Genomic DNA, 18723 nt, shown 5'->3' with positions numbered 1-18723 from the left:
CAGGTGCAAAAGTGGGGAGGGGTTAAGGCAGGCCTGAGGGAGGGACATCACTGACACAAAAGAGGGCTTCGCAGCAGAACTGACCTGCTGGTAGAGGTGGTAGTGATTTCCCCTCAAGGAACAGAAGTCTTGAAAGGTTCTGGCTGTAGGAGAAGAAAGGGCTGGCCAGGGAGGCTGGCTACCTGGTTGACCCTTACCAGGTCTCCCTGGACATCCAATTGGGGCCTGGGGTTCTGGGCAGGAAACCCTCTTGCTCAGGGACTTGAGAGTCAGGAAGCATGAAATGGGTACCCAGCACTCACGATCCTGGGCTTAAAGTGGAGAAAATTGGGATTTAGATCAGAGAAGAGGCCCACCAGCCACCTGCCCCCTCTGCATGCACTGGGGAGCTTTGGCCCTGATACAGCTCGCCTGGTGGGTGCTCTGAGCCTCCCACCATCCCCTGGGCCAGGCACAGCTCTGGGACTGGGATCAGGAAGCTCTTCCCAGATTGGGGCCCCCCAAATTTCAACCAAAGCCTCAGTCCCTGCCTGTATCAACCATGTCTTTTATTTTCTGTATTCTGACCCTTTGACATCTAGAGTCTTGATAACTCTGGAGGGAATGCTTTCCCTGAGGCCAACTAGTTCTTAGAGATAATAACCAATTCCTCTGCCAGCCAGTGTCTCAAATGCAAACCAACCAAACCAGAGTCTGCAGCCCACAACCCTCTGTTTTATCAGGATTTCACACTCTGAGCCATAATCCGCCTGTCAGAACCACCCCAAGGCTAGGAAACAGACAGCTAAGGACAGCACCTAGGCCCCAGAGCCAGCTAAATTATTCAAACGAACTCACCTAAACCTGTCTTCCCTGACTGACCTGTTTCACCTTCCGTGAAACCACAACAAAGTCCCTTGCCCACGTTTTCTTCTCCGCTCTCTGCCTCCTGACTGATCCTGGTGCATCTCCTGTGCCCCCCCAACCCCCATGTGGAGGCGTGCCCCCACCTCTTGGAAACAGTAACAAGCCATCATCTCAGTAGCTGGATCTGTTGGCCTCAGAAAATAACAATAAAACCTATTAAAACACTGCCATTCTTCCAGCATGGAGAAAAGAGACTCTGTGTCTGGAGCACAGCCCTCTGGACGCCTGTGGAGACCCCATGCCTTTCGGGGGTCCCAAAGGTGAGGCGCAGCCCCTCCCCATGTTCATTCTCTGCTGTGGTTTCCTTCCTTCCCTTGGTTGTGGAAGGCCCTTCTGGGAGGATAGAGACATTTATGACCCAAAGCAAAAGTACATGTTCAGACCAAGTTGGATCGTCACCCCAGGGTCTGTGACTGTCTGGAACACACACGATCCGGTCTCCCGCTCATGGTTCAGACAACTGCCCGGGAAGCGATTTTCCCCCTCTCAGGTTCCTTCCCTTGCGCCAGGCCGCTCCCAGAGCTCGGAAGAGGAGGCCTCGGGCCTGGACGCACCCGCCGCTCCAGCATCCGATCCACACGGGGAGCGACGGTTATTCTGCAGCAAGGAAATGAGCGCAGCCTTATCGGCTATACAGCCTGCGGAGACCAGGATCTTATCGCCCAGGACTCATAGCTCCGGAGCCTTCACCCACAGAGTAGCAGTGCGGTGGCTGCAAAATCCGGGCTCGTCCGGGATTTGAACCCCGGACCTCTCGCACCCAAAAGCGAGAATCATACCCCTAGACCAACGAGCCACGCTGGCCGAGTCTGTGGACGGCTGTCTTTGGAGGCCTGAGACCTTGGCTCCGGCCCCTCCCCGGTCCCAGTCCCGGTTTCCCGGTCTCTCTGGGAGGTGCACAGGGACAGGTTTCGGTTTCGATTCCAGAAGGGAAAGGGGAGGTGCAGCACGGCCGGAACCTTCCGGAAAGGGGGCTCCCGCACACCCATCCCCAGGCCCACAGAGCCAGATTCCCCCAGGGCACGAGGACCACTCAGCCCCAGCAGCTAGAAGAGCAGCCAGATGGCAAGGAGGAGGGAGTCCGTGTGGCCTGGGAGAGTATGGAGGTCTCTCATAGTGGACTCCAGGCCAGAAATTTCACCCAAGATGGGGAATAAGTCCAGGACCCTGAAAATAAGGATCTGCCACCTGTCAACTGGCCAACCCGGGCGTTCCTCGAGCATCTCAGGGTCCCTCTTGACCTGGGATCGGCCCAGAAGACCCTCGCAGTTTTGAAATCCTGGTGCAGGGGTCAGAACTGGGGTTGGCGCTCACTTCTTCCCAAACGGCAGCTGCTACAAGCTTTTCTTCCCTTGTTGCACTAGTAAGGGATCTAGTGTCCATCTGGGAAGGAAGGTCTCCCTGGCTTGTCCCGGCGACGAGGGCATGGAGCCTTCCTGATTTGCTTGAGGCTACCCACCCCAAACAAGGCTGAGAGTTTGATAATGAGAAATCGTCCGTGATTGGAACCTCAACACCTTCCACACCCTGAGCGAAGAACACATCGCATTCCTTCCTAGCCTCTAGTGACACTCATCCTTGTACACTTGACCCCGACTTCCCGCCTCCCCCCGAGCTGCTGGGGCCACTCAGATCCATGGTGAACAGCAAACAGGGATCTGGGCTCCCTCACTCCCTCCTGAAAAGCCCTGCGAAATCAGTGCTCTAGTACCACAGATGTGGTGGCTGACAAGTTCTAGAGAACTTCAACTAATTTTAGGGGGGAGACAACCATAACTTACAGTTGTCCGGCTAGCTCAGTCGGTAGAGCATGAGACTCTTAATCTCAGGGTCGCGGGTTCGAGCCCCATGTTGGGTGTAACTTTTGTCCTGATGACATCACACCAAACAGAGGTGACTTGGTGCAAATATAACTAAACTTCTTCCAAAAGAGGAATTTGTTGCTAGTGTCAAATCTCACCAAAGCAACTTATTTCTGTCTCATTAATGTTTTATTATATATATATATTGGAATTAAAAAGTTGAAATTTACACAATGGTTCTAGATACAGTACACAGAGCCGTCAGGAGCCGCTCTGAGAGGTTCCTTTTCTAGGGAGTTCCTTGAAATTCCCTCGATCCAGGCAAGCGCTCCCCAGGCAAAGAATTATTGCCTAAATCAGAACTCGAACCCAGTACTTATGAGACTGTGTCTCAGCTCTACAGGCTGAAGTAGAATGACAATTGGAGACTTGGAGGTGGATTTCCCTCTAAAGGTGGAACCTTACCAACTCTGGCCTTAAGTGGGGACCTAGATGGAGCTCCATCTGTATTCAAGGGTGCTCCCCACCCAGGACCCTTGCCTCCTCCAACACTGTGTCCCCACCTGCATCCGTTGCAGCTTTCCTCCCTCATGGAGCAGAGATGCGGCAGAGAAGGGAGCCCCTCATCTGGTCATCCATTCCTGTCCCAGCCCATCTCCCGTTTCTAAAGTAGAAATAAAATTGGAAATCGTGAGATACTCGAAGTAGAATTGAGATGTTCCTCTCCCGTGAGAAGAAGCGGCAGTGAGGGAAATGTGCGTTCCTTTCTGGGGAGAGCCAGAAGGTTTAGTGAGGGTGGCCTCAGGTCGATGCCATGATTTTAAGTCGTCTGGGTACCCAAGTTTCCAGGGTCAGGGCGGGGAGTGGGCAGGAGAGGACTGGGGAGTGGGGAGGAGTCTGCCAGGTCGTGTCCTTCTTGGTGCCTGAATCTGGGCACCCTACTTGTCTGAAGGAGACTGTATTCATTATTTTCCAGAGAAACAAAATAAATTTGATAAATAGATCTCCCTCTCTCTCTGTGTATATATATATATATATATATATATATATATATATATATATATATATATTTATAATATATATTTATATATATTATATATATTTATATATATATTATAAATATATATATTTAGAGAGAGAAAGAGAGACAAAGACAGAGACAGAGAGGTGAGGGAGAGATTTTGATTGCTTTTTTAGAATTCTCTCACACAGTTGTGGGGATCCTAGAGTCAGCAGGCTGGCAATTCCAGCAAGACTTCATGTTGCCATCTTGAGTCAGAAGGCAGTCAAGGGCAGAATTCCTTCCTCTTGGGGATAATCTGAGTCTTTTAAGACTTTCAATGGACTGGATGAGGCCTACCCACTTTTTGGAAAGGTAATTTGCTTTCCCCACGTCTCCTAATTTAAATGTTAGTCATATGGAGAAAAACACCTTCACAGCAACATCTAGACTGGTGTTTTACCAAAACATCTGGGTGCCCTAGCCTGGCCAAATGGACACATCAAATTAAACATCACAGGGTCTTCTCATGTGCTGGGCTTCTTTCTTAATAATAGGAGACACAAGGTACAAAGCCCCCCTTCCACTTCGGTATGTCCCGGTATGCAGCAGACCAGAAAACAGTCATTCCCATGCTTCTCAAGGATGCTGGTGTGTCCCCTCAGCTGTGCATGTCTTAGTGCCTGGGTGAATGGCATCTTCTCCAGGCGCTCCCAAGATCCACGGTCAGCCAGTGGGTTTGGCTCTGATACTGCAGAACCGTTCTGGCGTGCTGATATCTCTGTCCCTTCCAATTCCTTCCTTCACAGTTTGCCAGGGCATTTCAGGCAACTCTATTTCATTTAATGTAGTCTATTGCTTTTTCCAGATGTCCAAGAGCCATGCCAGCTCTGTATTATAACCAGTGTGAGGAATCCTGCCAGGGTGTGAAGTCCTGTGTCATGGAAGAGTGTCCCATACTGAGCAGCCATCCCCTTTCCAGGTTTTTCTTCTCTTCACGCATATCCAGGACCCTCAGGATCCACTCTGGGAAGACTCTCTGGGTTACTGCTGACACATGTTATCCAGATCTTACAGCTCTCTTGGTTTATAATAATTCCTCTCTTCCCTGAAGCAGTCCCAGTGCTTTTCCAGTTGAGTCCTGCTGAGAGAAGCCCCTAGTATTTGGGCTCCTCCCCACTCCCCAGGGAAGGAGGAGCGAGTGCTGAGGTGACCAAATGTTGTCTAGTAAGCTGCCTGCCCCGTGTGAGGTTCTTCCTAGTCGTCAGGTGAGGGGATCGAGGCCTGGGCCACTCCAGCGGGCCCAGCGAGTTCAAGGTTCTCAGCGCATCTCCCCAGATAGCCCCATTCCAAGTTTCAGGGTCCCAGTTCTTCCCTATCAGCACCCTGGCATTGGCACAGGAAATCGACCACGATTGAGAATTCAACTCTTCCTCAAGTTCTGCTACTTTCCCACAGAGGCCCTGACCCGGACCTTGAGCTTCTTTGGCCCCTCAGCTGTAGGAGATGTGGGTTGTTTTCAGTGCTGCCAAAGCAGCCTCTGGTTTTCTCATGGCTTTGAATTGGTGATGAGTCTACCCTAGCCTGTCATTCTTTTGTTTCAGTATGTTGACGACAGCCATGTAATCCCGCAGTCCTTACCATGACCATTTCCACTGTATGTCCCAAATGCCAGAGACATGGATGGGACCAGAACAGCTCATGTCCCTCTTGTATAGCCATCCCAGTTCAACACGGGCAAAAGTCTTAATAATTGTGTAGCTCCAGCTTACCCAGGTGTCTGAGAACTCTACCAACCTTCAGTGATGTGGTCCTTGGTGCCAGCACATGATTCAACTTTGGCATCTTGTAATGAAGCAGATCCCTCCTTGTCCTCCAACTGCCTCTATTTTTATCATTATTATTTTTTATTATTTGTATTTGTTATAATAATATATTAAATTATATTAATATATCACATATGATACATCATATATAATGTAATATAGTACAATAGTTAAATTATATTATATAATATATTAAATAAATATCATAAGATTTATTATTATTTATGATTGTTATTTTATTTTATTATTATTTTTTAATGGAGGTCCTGGAGAATTGAACCTAGGACCTTGTGTAAACAGGCACTCTACTACTGAACTATACCCTCCCTCTTTGCCTGCCTCTAGTCCATAGAAAACTTTAGCTCCCTAGGCCTTCCCCAAGTTCCCCAAGTTTATTTAAGTATAAATTTAATCAGATAAGTGAGAAAATGCAGAAAGAAAGAAAAACAGTCATGCAACTCAAAATAATGATAGTTTAGCCATTAAATAAACTCAAGGACCTTCAGTTCCTCCTCAAGGGCTGTAGATCATATTCTGAGCCAAGTCCTTTGAGCTGTTTTGCAGATGCTGAAACCCTCCCAGGTGGGAGGAGTTAACTATATGCTGTCCACAAGCACGGAGACCCCAGGCCGGTTGGAACCAGAAGGTTGATGATGTTGACTCCTGATTACCTCCCATAACCTCCCTTCCTCTCCCTGTCTTTAAAAACCTCCCCCTGGAAGCCTTCGGGGAGTTCGGCCTTTTGAGCACTAGCTGCCTGGACTCCTTGCTTGGCGCCAGCAAGAAACGCTGCACTTTTACCACGACCCAGTGTCAGTGGATTGGCTTTACTGCGCACACGGGGGCAGAGGGCCAGGCACCCAAATTTGGCTCGGTAACAATCTCATTCTTAGAGTCTGTTTTCAAGTATTTTAGGGCAAGTTTCGTAGAAGCAACCCTGAGGCAGAGATTTTTGTGTAATGAGTTCATGTTGGGAACGCTCAGGAGGCATCTGAAAGGACCCGGGGGAAGCGGGATAGGACAGATGGGACCAGTCCTTAAACTATCACTTGGCTTCAAACTCACCCTTCCAGACCCTACTTATGATGCTCCACTTCGCCAGAGGATCCGTGTCCGGTTTGCCGATAGGAGGCACTAGAGAAACTGAAAGGCTGGAGGAGGAAGAAGGGATAAACTATTTCCTGCATGTTTCCTGTTCCGACTGCCACCCACCCGACCCAGCCTCACTTTTTTTATTCGTGCAGTAGTTCATTCCAGAAGTAACAGCTGAACGCAGTTTGAAGTTTTCCCGGCACTCACAGAACCAGCCTCATCATGGCTCATTAGAGACATCAGTGCAAGCTGACTGAGGTCCCCTCCTCAGGAACTGCGGTCCAGCCTCTTGGGACTCTGAGCTCAGAGACACCCAAGCCATCTGAGCCACATCTCTTCAGAGATCTACTTTTAAGCCCCATAAGGCCCTCTCCAAACTTCTAAATTTTAATAGTCCCAATCTCTTCTCTTGGTCCTCCAGTCCCACGGGTGATGGCTGCTTTCTCATTGTTTCCTTTCTGCCTTCTTAACTACCTCCTTAACAACCTTTTTTATGTTAATCAGTTTCCATTAAATCATCTGTTACAATAACAAATGGGTTTCCTCCCTCACCCCCAGCTTTACTGAGGTATGACTGACAAAAAAAAGTCATATATACTGAAGGTGTATAATGTGATACTTTGATAGACCCATACACTGCAAAGTGATTAACACAATCAAGCCAATTAACACAACCACCACCTCACAGAGTTACCTATTGTGGATGCATGTGTGTGTGTTGAGAACACACTTAAGATCCACTCTCTTACCAAATTTCAAATACACAATATGGTATGATTAACTATAGTCACCAGGACACCAGGGAACCACTAGATCCCAACATCTTATAATTAAAGGTTTGTACCCTTCTACCAACCTCTCTGTGTTCCTCCCCACCCCACAACAGATGAGTTTTTTGCCTACTGCTGGACTCTGGTTTGGTAATGAATTTAGACCTGAAGGCTGTCCCGAGCTCCTTGCTAGTGGGAAATGGGATACAGGTAATTCACAGCCTGAGGCAGCATTGTGATCAAGCCACGCAACACCTGGTTGATGATGATGAAGTGCCAACTGAAGCAAGTGCCCTGCGGACCACGTGGCTGCTGCACTTGACTATTAGGGCAATAAAGGTGACTACAAGGATCATGGCAGGGAAAGAACTCTCCTGGGTGCACCAGTTGGCTTAAAGCAAGAAAATAAAAAGATTAGGCATTTAAACTTTCAGCCTAAGTAATGTTCAGAGATTCAGGGACATTTTATGGCAGCCATAAACTCATAGCTGCAGGGCTGAAATTGCTGAAAAGCAAATACATCATTGAATTCTGCATGTTGCAGAATGACAATGTAAGTGGAATTCACAGTCTCAGGAACTCTTTCATGTGGAAGAAATGACGTTGATTATGAATGAGTGGAGCCAAAGCTTGGGGAGGTCTAGGTGGGCTCCAACAAAGTTGAGACTCTTGAAACTTTGGGTCACTTGGAGCCTTCCTTGCCAGTGAAAGCAGCCTGTCCTCTGATATCTGAAGAGAGTAGCCTTCCTGGGGGTTGAATAGCCTATAATAATCTCACCTGGAGCAGTCTTGCAAGGGGATAACAGTTCTCAAAGCCCACACCAATGAGCTTTGTCACCCCCTAACACTCGTTGCTGTATAACTACAGTCAGATCAGCAGCTGCAGAAGCAAGTACAATGGCTGGTCCAGGAAGAAATATTTCATATGCCAAAAGTGTTGCAAATTTTGTCCGTTTATGCCAGCAGTAAACCTCAGTGATAGATACAAGAATGCGGAGGATAGGATATGATCAGGGTGCACTTCTCAAGGAGCTTGCATTTACTTCTTTTGTCTTTGAGTGGAGGAACTGGGGATTGAACCAGGGCCTCATGTGTGAGGAGCATGTAGTCTACCACTGAGCTGCACCCACACCCTCAGGAGCCCTCTATTTAATATGTTATCTTGTACAGCTGAATGTGGCTCTGCCAGGTTTCTTGGTTGGCTGGAGCAGATGTATCATACATGATGAGCATGCCCACCACCCCACTGAGAGAGCCCCAAGAACATTCCCTCCAATAAGGCATTGAGAAACATTGGTGAGGGAAGTACTGGCAGCCTTGGACAGCTGAGTGGCCACCATTCTCTGCATATGATAGTGGGAGATGTTGCATTGAAATGAGATCCCTGATTTCAGTGGGGATGTTGGGACCTCAGGTGCTTGGGAAAGTAGGAGAGGTAAGGCCAGGGCTGGAGGAATAGAAGAGTCTCATTCATGGTTTTTAAAAGTAAAAGAGAACTATGTTCTTATATGTATATATAACAAAGCTCTAGGGGTCATCTCCTCTATGGGCATGTGGTATAGGAGGCTTCTGATTTTAGTCTACACCATATCCTGCAGTTGCGGAAATTTTTACCTTGATGATGAAGATGTGGATTGCACGGATTTTAAAAAAGAGAGAGAGATATCATTATATTATGGACTATTTCAAACATGCACTAAAGCAGAGAAAATAGTGTAACGTGCCCAGCTAAGCCATGATCAACTCATGGAAAAGCTTGTTTTGTTTATACCTCCATCCAACCCATTATTTTTTCCCCAGCTTTATTGAGGTATAATCAAAAAATAAAAATGATCATATTGAAGGTGTACAACAGGATGATTTGATATATGTTTACATTGTAAAATATTTACCACACTCAAGTAACACGTCCATCAGCTCACATAGGTACCTTTTGTGTGTGTGGTAAGAATGCTTAAGGTCTACTGTCTTAGAAAATTCAAGTATACAATACAGTATTATTAACTGTAGTCACCACCCAGCCCATTTGTTTTAAAGCACACAAGTTGTCATATAATGTAATCTGTAAATAATCGGGTGTGTTTATAAAAAATAAGGACTTCAAAAAAATATAAGTAACCACAAAACAATTAACACACCTGAAAAATGAACAATTATTCTTATATCAAGTAGAATGAATGGTTATTAAAATAATGTAAAGAATGAAAGCACTCTTCTGAAAACTGGAAACGTGCACATCTTTGTGCGAAAATGAAACCAGAATAAAAAACTTCAGTTTAGGGTGGTGTCTGGATAGCCTCCAGGGGCCCTTAATTTGTTTCTTCCACTTGCAGAAGTGAATTATACAGCTTCTTTTCATTTTTCTCCTCTCTCCGAGTTTTTAAAAGTAACCCCTTCTACCCCGGGTGGGACTCGAACCCACAATCCCTGGCTTAGGAGGCCAATGCCTTATCCATTAGGCCACCGGGGCACGTGTGAACTTGTTGACGGCAGTTTTAGACCAGTTACTCTGTCACCTCCTCGCGGTTCCTGCAGGTTAATACACAGCCTCCTGGTCCCAGCTTGCCCTTCTCTGGGCTCCTTGACATCCATATTCAACCGGCGAATCCTCTCAGATTTCTCAGGCTCCCAAGCATCCTCGGAGCGGGGAAAGACAGCGCACACGCGGATGGAGCTCAAAGCAGTTGTTAGCTCTACTGTTTGCACTAGGGTATGATCCTCGCTTAGGGTGCAGGAAATCAGGAGATCAAGTCCCGCACGAGCCTTTCTTCTCTCCTTTTAGGAGAATCCCGGTCCTGAGGTAACTAACAAGGAGGCAGTTACTATGCAAAATGTGGGAGCGGAAGGGAGAGAGGGAACAGACGGGCGCTCGGGAAAAGTGTCGATCCCTATCCTCCTCTCTACGTTGCCTCAGAGACTGGAAGTATTCCCTGTCCCCAAGTCTATGCGGTTTTTAGCAGAACCCAATGGCCTTAGGTATTTGTCCCAAGGACCTTCCGCAACGGCTCTGTATCTGCCCGGCTAGCTCAGCTGGCATTTGTAATAGAGAATTCAGTGTTTACTTTCCTACCAGAAAATGGGTATTCTTTCCCATCTCAAAACATTTGTCTTGTGGCCACCAGAGGCGAGGTGAGGGAAGGCGCGGGGGGAATTAGATGAAGGTAGTCAATAGGTACAAACTTCCACTTACAAGGAACTACTAAAGATGTAAATATAAAAAGATATAATGAAAGGTAATTAACACTGCTGTACGGTATAAGAAAGTTGTTAAGAGAGTAAATCCTGAGTTCTCGTCGCAAGGAAAAAAATTTTCCCCTCATTTTTAAAATGTATCTAGATAAGATGAGAGGTGGTCACTAAACCGGCTGCGGTAATCATTTCAAGATGTATGTAAGTCGAATAAACATACACAGTGCTGTATGTGAATTATCTCTCAGTAAAAGTGGGGGAAATTTTTTAAATGTTTATCTTAATGAATTTTCTCTTCTTTATATTTATGAGCCCTTAGTAAACTACTGAAACATCATAAAAACGATAAAGGAAACAGTAACACTCCTCATGACCCCAAGGTCACCTGAGCCTACTGTAGGTGTACCGTCTCAGCTGCCATTCCCTCAGCGTTTTCCCTGGGAAGAAGGTCCAGTCACCTGGGCATTCTACTTAGCCAAAATCCCTTGCAGAGAACTCCGTTACGCAGGTAGAATCATTTTTTTTCCCAATAAAATGGTGACTCAATCCTGGGTATATTCCTTATACTTAAATTGTTAAATATACATTTGCACTAGTCATGTAAGGGTATAATCTCATTGCAAGAAATCGAAGTAATCCATTAGATCTTTTTAAAACATTTTTATTGCGGTAAAAAATATATATAGTTAAATTTGACATTTTAACCATTTGTGAGTGTACAAGTTAGTGGCATCAGTTACATTTGCAATATTGTGCAACCTTGTTTATTCCCAAAACTTTTCCATCATGATAATCTATTATATTTTTTAACGCATCTGACCACTGACCCCTTGCGGGAGACCCACGCCCGCAGAAGACCAACCCCTCGGCCCCTCTGTGTCTGTACAGATTTTGTCATCTGAACTATATGCATGCAGCCAGTGCCCTTGGGCTTCCAGGGCTCAAGGCCAGTGGCTTCAGTGTCCTCAGTCCCTCGGGGTCTAACCAGGTGCTCACATTGCCCTTGGGGTCACCCCGGGGTCCCGAGCTCCTCCGCTGCAGCTGCAGGGATGCGTCCATGGGACTGGAGGGCAAGTGACTGACCCTGCCCGAGTGTCCTAGGCCCTTGTAGTGAGCATTTCTGGAGAAAGGGAAAATTTTATGCAGAGGGAGAAAAAAGGTTGCTTTGCAACGACCACGAAGGGACTCGAACCCTCAATCTTCTGATCCGGAATCAGACGCCTTATCCATTAGGCCACGCGGCCCTGCGGCAAACAGCGTTATGGCTTTTCTCATAAAGCATACTCTGGCACCCGCTAGACATGCCCTAATGCGCATGCTCCTGGTAACCAGGCGCCCTGCCCCTCGAGTTCTGTGTGGGCTGGACTCCGCGCTGGGCTGCCGAGCTGGACAGAGCGCCCGCTGCTAGTGAAGGATGCGTAAGTGGTCTGTTTCTGGGAGTTCGAGCCTGGGTGAGGCTACCCAAGCCACTCCTGTCCCGAGAAGCTCCAGATATCTTCCCCGACCTGCTCCAGGGCCGCGCTGGATCAGGTGCTCCCCACTGCTCCCCTAGCCCCTTTGCTGCCCCATCACAGCACTGCTAAATCTTGCATAATCTGTTCCAGTCTTGTGGCCCCAGACTGGATTCTGACTACCATGTAGGCAGAGGCCAGAGTGTCGCGTGGCCCCAGCGTGGGGTGCAGGTGGGGTGCGTGTGCGGGAAGGACAATATGGACCCCAGGCTGCCCCTTCCCAGGACATCCAGCTCAGCCTAGCAGCCCATGATGGGTTTCTGAGGCGCGGATGCTGCCCGCGCTCCTCCTCGCTTCCTCCCCAGTCCACACCCGGTGGGCCCAGCCTCCGAAGTGCCAGGCACTTTGCATACATTATCTCACTTACTGTCGCACCTCCCAGAGAACAGGCACTATTCACGTATACAGCGATCATCATGTTTATTTCATACCAGCTGAGTCACCTGTGCTATCGCGCCCATTTTTAGATGAGGAAACCAAGGAGTGGATGGGGTCAGTAGTGGCGTTGGTCTGTGGCCACTCACTGTCAGCACTTCCTGGGTGGCGGCAGGCGCAGTCAGGACTGCAGACAGAGCCGGCGCCTCAGGGAGCTGCGGATCTCCAGACAGGCCTTGCGGCGCTCGTCAGAGTCGGGACCCAGCACCTCCAGCTCACACACCTGCCGATTGACCTGTGTGGACCACACTTAGCCTGTACGCAGGCCTGCCAGATCCCCCGGCGCCCAGCCCAGCCTGGCACCCAGTGTATTGTAAGGCCTAAAATTTGAAGTGCTTCCTTGACAACTTTGAGTTTCATAGGCCCCCCCTTGGTTTCCCCTCCTCTTGTCAGATGTGCTCCCTACCCCAAGCAGGAAGGGCACCCCACTGCGCTATTTCCCCCACCAGACAGACCAGCTGCACTCCACTCAGTCCTCAGCCTGAGGGTCTTCAGTTCCCTGTCAGCCTGTGAAATTATTCAAACAAGTGCATCACATCCTCCTGCAGGAACCAGGGGCACCTCATTCCTAATTACTACAAAGCCTAAAAGGAAGCCCCTGCAGGTTCACTCTGCTCTCCAGAGCAACCCCTACTGGCTCTGCATGGCCTGAGGTGTCCTCCTCTTCCGGCTGTGAGTATATATGGCTAATAACTGCTGTCAATCTCACCTGTCCAGTGCCGGGTGTCCTGTGCCCAACCATCTCATGCTACTGAGGGTGGAGGATCCCTCCCTCAGTGATGAAGTGAATAGGTGATTAGAACGCCAGGGCTGGGGAGAAGGATGAATCTAGCTCCTCTCCTCAGGTTGTCACCCCCCACCCCCAACTCACCTCAGTCATCAGCTCCAGGAGGTCTCCCCTGGGGTCAGCTCTGAGGACCTCCACCAGTGTCTGGATAAAGTCTGAGCCCTTTTCATCCCGATAGGCTACACAGCCTAGGCCAGAGGACCAGGGCCAGAGCATCAGACTTGGGCCCCTCCCAGCTGCCTTCCAACTCCCAGGGGCCTATTGTTGGTGGAAGTGGGGTCAAGCCCACAGGACCCTGGGAATCAGGCCAGGGAATGGGGCAGGGAGTTGAAACTTCTTGCTTCTGGAACAAGTAGTTGCTCAATATTTGTGGAGTGAATATACAATGGATTCAGTATTGAAGAAACATTCACTGTGAACCTACTATGTGCCGGGCCCTGGACGGTGCCCTGAGACACACAGAACTGTCCTGCTCGCATGGAATTTACAGTCTAGAGGGAAGGATGCAGGTATAGTGCTTAGCAGAGTCAGCCCTTAGTGCTCACCATCATTTCTGTTACCATAAATAATAAACACAAAGGGAAGATGGCTTAACTGCATCTAGGCTGGGGCCCCTCCACCCCAACAGCCAAGCCCCAGATGCCCCTAAAGCCCACTTTCGATCTCTGACCAGGAGGCTGGGCCCCATGTAACAAGACTTCTTGCTGACCTGTCCCCTTACCTTCAGCTGCTGCGTAGACCATCAGGATGTCTGCTTGGTCAGAGCTCCCTGGAATGGGGCCCCTGGGGAAGCTGCCTGCAAGAGGGACCAACTCCATTTACGCAGCATCCTGGGACTCTGCTAGCCCCAAGGGTCTCCTCGGGTCTGACTCAAGGACACACAAGGCAGGAGAAAGAGAGCAGGGCAGGAAAGACGGATCAAGTTTCCAATCTCAGCCCTGATGCTTATCAGCCATGTGATCTCAGAAAAGCTATTTCACCTTCCTGTCTCCAGGGTTGTTTGGGGGGCTCATGCAGGGGAAGAAATCCTCAATTTTCAAAAGCCTTTGCCATTTAGAAAGATTTTCCTTCCTATCCTCTTGGCGAAGAGAGGAAGGAGGTGGTGGCAGAATCTCAGCTCAGAGCCTTGGAGATGCTCTCCAGATGGCTGCCTGCGCCAGCCCTGCCCAAGCTCAGGCTCTGGGAGGAAGGCAGACCCACCTTGCACATCAGCATAGATCTGGAGGATATCGGCTTGTGAAGGGGTGGCTGGTGGAGCCCGCAGCCAGCGCCAGAACCAAGGGAGAGCAGTGGGCCCCATGCCTGCATCCCTGTGCCCTGGGGCAGGAAGGGACAGTCAGGTCTTTTCACTCAGAAGACACCTGGGATGCTCCCAGGTCTCTCACCCCTAGGCCCCAGAGTTCCTGGGCAGCCCTGCCAGGCTGGAAACATTCAGAGCACTGAAGGACAAGCGCGGAGGGTGAAGTGCTCTAGTTCACAGACTTGACCTCTGGGAGAAGCTGGCAGAGGGGGCGGGGAGAGGGTGGTGCTCAGGCTTCCTGGAGGAGACTGAGGCTGGATGAGGAGAATGAGAGCAGCTGGACCCCGCCAGGCCCCAGACCCTGCTCACCTCCACGGCAAGCCTGAAGCAGAAAGATCTTGGGGCAGCCAACCAGGGCCCCACAGCGGCTCAGCTCCTGCACCAGCACCTCTGGCTGCACCTCTTGCCCATCAGCCCCCAGTAGCTGTCCCTGAGGCCCACCATGGGCCATCAGGGCCACAAGCGCACAGCTCACAGGGACCTTGCGAGCGTCCAGCTGCTCCCGGAACTTGGCCATCTCCTCCTGGAAAGCCTGGGGGAGAGATGGAGGCCTGGGCCAGGGCCACTGCCTCCCTGGTGCCTGGTGGTCCTCCCTCCAGGTGGTTTTTCTAGCCCACTGCCCACACTGCCTTCCACCTCCTGCCAGCCTCAGGCCCAGGGAGCAAGTCTTTTTTCTAACCTCCCTGCTGCAAGGCCTGGCATGGCCTCATAGGAGGTGACATGTGGCTCCAGCCTCCTGCAGCTGGTTCTCTGGCCCCGGAGGAGAAGCTGCACCAAAAAGTAAAGAGGTATGAAGGGAGGCAGTCAGCTGACAGATGTCTGGGAAGGAGCCTGAGACCCTCCCAGAAAAGCCTGAGGGTCCAGTGAGGGCTGGGAGCAGGGGTGCAGAGAAACGGCAAGCATGGGAGGCCTCTGTGCTTCCAGAGGCAGGGAAGTGGGTTCCCAAAGCACGCAGCAGGGAGAGTGGAGGCTAGACTTCGGGGTGCACTTCCTGCCTATGATTGGCAAGAGGCCCAGGAGCGGGTCCTGGTGGGGGGCGCCCATCACTCAGGGCACCACCAGAAGTACTGGATATCCCCTCACCTGGGCTAGAGGGTCCATCTTCAGGGTGGTCTCGAAGCCCAGGGCTTGGCACAGGCCCCTCAGTGCCTCCACATCATGCTGGGCTCCAGGCCGGCCCTGGATCACAGCCAGGAGGAGGGCAGCCCGGGCCCCGGACAGGTCATACTGAGCACTGGGGCTGGGTTCTGGCTACAGACAGGGTTAAGGTTGATTCAGAGTGATCTGAGGCCCTCCCAGCTCCTCACCTCCCCACCTCAAGTCTCCCCGAGCCTCTATCCCACTCAAAACTACTGTCATGTGGTTGGTCCCCTGTCTTGTCCCCCTCACCTCTGGCCCCCAGGGCTCCACATCCCCTAGGCACAGGGCCCCCCGCAAGGAGCTCCGAAGGACCGGGCAGTAGGCAGCCCCTGAGGACTCTTCAGCAGTCCTGCAGAAGACCTGGGGAGGATGGGCCAGAGGACTCCTCAGGCAGCTGCTCCATGGGGTGTGGTTATGGGGGCGTGGGGGAGCAGGACCCTGGCTCCCCGAGTGGTCGTCATATGCTCATGACTACCACATTCTTTCTGGGGTCCCCTGCCAGAATGAAGGGAGGAGGACACAGATGAAGGAAAGGTAGGGCCTGAGGGTGTCCTAGTCCAGGCTCAACTCATCATTGGATTCTTAGGACATAAACAGCTTTGGAGGACTGTGGCCATACCATTGACCACACTGCTCCCCGGCCCACAGAGGTGGACCTGTCCAGGAAGTCTCACAGGAGGGCATCGCCGGGGGAGGGCACCAGGCTGGGCCCACTCCTCACCTCAAGGTCACCCAGTGACCACCCCACTTCCCAGTGAGACCTTTGGGCCTTGGGACCAAGCCTCAATGACCCCCAACCCTGGCCCCCAGGGGCCCCAAGTCTGATGGGCCAGTCACTGCTGGGTGAGTGTGAACAAGGGTGGACGGGAAGACAAGTGTTGACTCAAGCATGGCGAGGAACAGCATTGCTGCCAGCCTGGAAGGGACTGAGTGGAGATGGGACGACAGGGAGGGCACGAAAACCAAAGGAGCAGCTTGGGTAAAGGCATGGAGCTGAGAAGATACTGGAATGTCTGGGGGATCCTGAGTGGGTTGTGAGGAGGGGCAGGGGTGGGGGTAGGAGGTGAGGCTTTGAAGCTGACACCCACGTGTGGACAATAAAGGCTTACATCATGGAGTGGATGGGTGGGGAGCAACGGGTTCAGGACCACACAGCAGAGCCAGGGGAAGTGACCGGTGCAGCCCCCCTCCCTGGGACTCCCTTTCTGGAAACTTCACCTCCGTCAGCAGCTGCAGCAGGGACCAGTGAGGACAGCGGCCACAGAGCTCACCCAGGCTGGTGAGGAAGGCTCCGGGCTCAGAGGCAGCTGGGTGGAGAAGCAGTGCATTGGTCTGGAGGGAGGGTCTTGGCCCTCCTGCCCATCTCCGCCCTGGCTTTGCCGCGCCCCACAGGCAGGGTCCCTGCCCAGCCCACTCACCCCCAGGAGCGCTGGAGAGCAGCAGGAAGACTTTGGGGCAGCCATACAGGGCCCCACAGCGGCTCAGCTCCTGGACTAGCTGCTGTGGCTGTCTCAGCTGCTGGCTGGGGGCCACCAAGGCCACAAAAGCACAGCCCACAGGGCCCCCATGGGCATCCAGCTGCTCCCGGAACCTCACCAGCTCCCACTGGAAGCCCTAGGGCAAGAGCGAGTGCTGGGCCTGAGTCCAGGGAGGCCCCACGTGGGGCTGGGAGTGGAGAGGGGAGGCCGGAGTGGGCTCACCTGGACTGAGGCCTCCCTCCTCTGGCAGCTTTCAAAGCCCAGGGTCTGGAACACACCCTCCAGGACGGTGACTGTAGAGGCCGATACTTCAGGGCTGCTGAGCAGCAGGGCTACCCTTGGACCCTGCATGCTGTACTTGCCCTGGGGAGATAAGGCCAGAGTTGGGCTAGGGTGGGTCTCCGCTGGGAGCCAGGGATGGGCTGGGTCAGGCAGTGCCCCCAACTACCTTTCTTCCCAGGCTCTCCCAAGTATCTGCCATCTGTGAGGCCACCCGCAGGGTCCCAGCCACCAGGAATGCCATGGTGGTGAGACGGGGATCTCCTCCAGGCACAGACTTCCTCTTCTGGCCCCAGTGCCAATGCTCTGGGCCCCAGTCCTTGCCCTCTCCCTGAGTCCTGTTCTATCAGTTCTGTTTATGGGTTGAGCTGGACTCTGCCCCCTGTGCTGGAACCCTGGGTCCGGGTCTCTGTGCCCCGAGGCCCTGCTCTGTTCCTTGGCTCCAGCAGGATCCTTTCTGGCTGGCACTAACATGCCCCCACCTGAGCCAGGAGCCTGTCTGTGTCCAGTCCTATTCTTAGCTCCTGGCCCTTCTCCTATCTGATCTCGTTACACCCGAGTGTCTCCCTTCTGAGCCGGCCACCAGCACCAAACATTCCACGTACTGCTCCGGACCTATCACCCTTACTCACTCATTCAGGGTGCCCACACACATGCGCACAGCAACTGCGAGCCCAAGGGCATGGGCAGCGGTGGAGAGCGCCACCCCATGGACAGAAACCCCCAGCTGGACTCAGCTGTCCAGTGAGACCCTTGTTGCTTCATTTTGGAAATGAGGTCCATCCGATAACCTCAGGATGAAGCCAGGTTAAATGGGAGGGCAGACAGGCTGGCACATAGACTAAGGGACAAAAGATCTTGTCTCAGCCCTCCCCCACCGCCTCTCAGGTGGCCTGCTGAGTACAAGGTGCTCCAAGCACCTTCTCTGCGGGGGCCCCAGCCTGTGGCCAGGCACAGGAGGGTCAGATGTCAAGGGCTGGGTGGGGATGGGGCATGGCCCATTTTGACTGTCTCTCCAAGGGATACGAGCACAGGGGGTCCAGCTTAGAGTTCCAGATCCCCTACGGGTAGCACGAGTGTACCATCGCCTGACCAGTCACTGCCTTCGAGCCTGTTTCCTTATTTCACCAAAGGGAGAGGAGTGGCCTGGTGATGACCCCAAGTCCCACTCAGCTCCTCCAGTCTCCTGCTGGGGTCGGGAGGGGTGC

The 18723-nt window shown here is 51.6% G+C and overlaps 1 protein-coding gene and 3 non-coding genes across 4 annotated transcripts; 1 reads left to right on the top strand and 3 right to left on the bottom strand.

The window, feature by feature from the left end:
• Positions 1-2691: 2691 nt before the first annotated feature.
• On the top strand, positions 2692-2764 carry TRNAK-CUU (transfer RNA lysine (anticodon CUU)). The gene has a single exon. It is a non-coding gene; the product is annotated as a tRNA-Lys (tRNA).
• A 7029-nt stretch (positions 2765-9793) lies between these two features.
• Positions 9794-9866, bottom strand: TRNAR-CCU (transfer RNA arginine (anticodon CCU)). Its single transcript has one exon. It is a non-coding gene; the product is annotated as a tRNA-Arg (tRNA).
• A 1890-nt stretch (positions 9867-11756) lies between these two features.
• TRNAR-CCG (transfer RNA arginine (anticodon CCG)) lies at positions 11757-11829 on the bottom strand. The gene has a single exon. It is a non-coding gene; the product is annotated as a tRNA-Arg (tRNA).
• A 732-nt stretch (positions 11830-12561) lies between these two features.
• On the bottom strand, positions 12562-16022 carry LOC102533412 (putative caspase-16). The gene is made up of 7 exons (XM_072942553.1): positions 16008-16022; positions 15702-15869; positions 14928-15150; positions 14519-14635; positions 14040-14114; positions 13403-13506; positions 12562-12766 (listed from the first exon to the last, which is right to left on the bottom strand). The coding sequence occupies exons 2-7, from the start codon at positions 15717-15719 to the stop codon at positions 12653-12655; spliced, it is 651 nt and encodes a 216-aa protein (XP_072798654.1). The 5' UTR covers positions 15720-15869; positions 16008-16022; the 3' UTR covers positions 12562-12652.
• Positions 16023-18723: the final 2701 nt, after the last annotated feature.

This window comes from Vicugna pacos, chromosome 18 (genome assembly GCF_048564905.1).
Source record: "Vicugna pacos chromosome 18, VicPac4, whole genome shotgun sequence".
NCBI lineage: Eukaryota > Metazoa > Chordata > Mammalia > Artiodactyla > Camelidae > Vicugna > Vicugna pacos.
The sequence above is the reverse complement of the archived record's forward strand: the minus strand, read 5'-3'. Positions and strand labels throughout refer to the sequence as shown.

What these genes read in the sequence shown, in the direction of transcription:
- LOC102533412 (XM_072942553.1), bottom strand. An exon ending in GCTTCAGGCTTGCCGTGGAG is followed by an intron (nt 14,636 to 14,927) that starts GTGAGCAGGGTC and finishes TTCCTGCCCCAG; the next exon opens with GGCACAGGGATGCAGGCATG. An exon ending in TCCTGGAGCTGATGACTGAG is followed by an intron (nt 12,767 to 13,402) that starts GTGAGTTGGGGG and finishes TGGTCCACACAG; the next exon opens with GTCAATCGGCAGGTGTGTGA.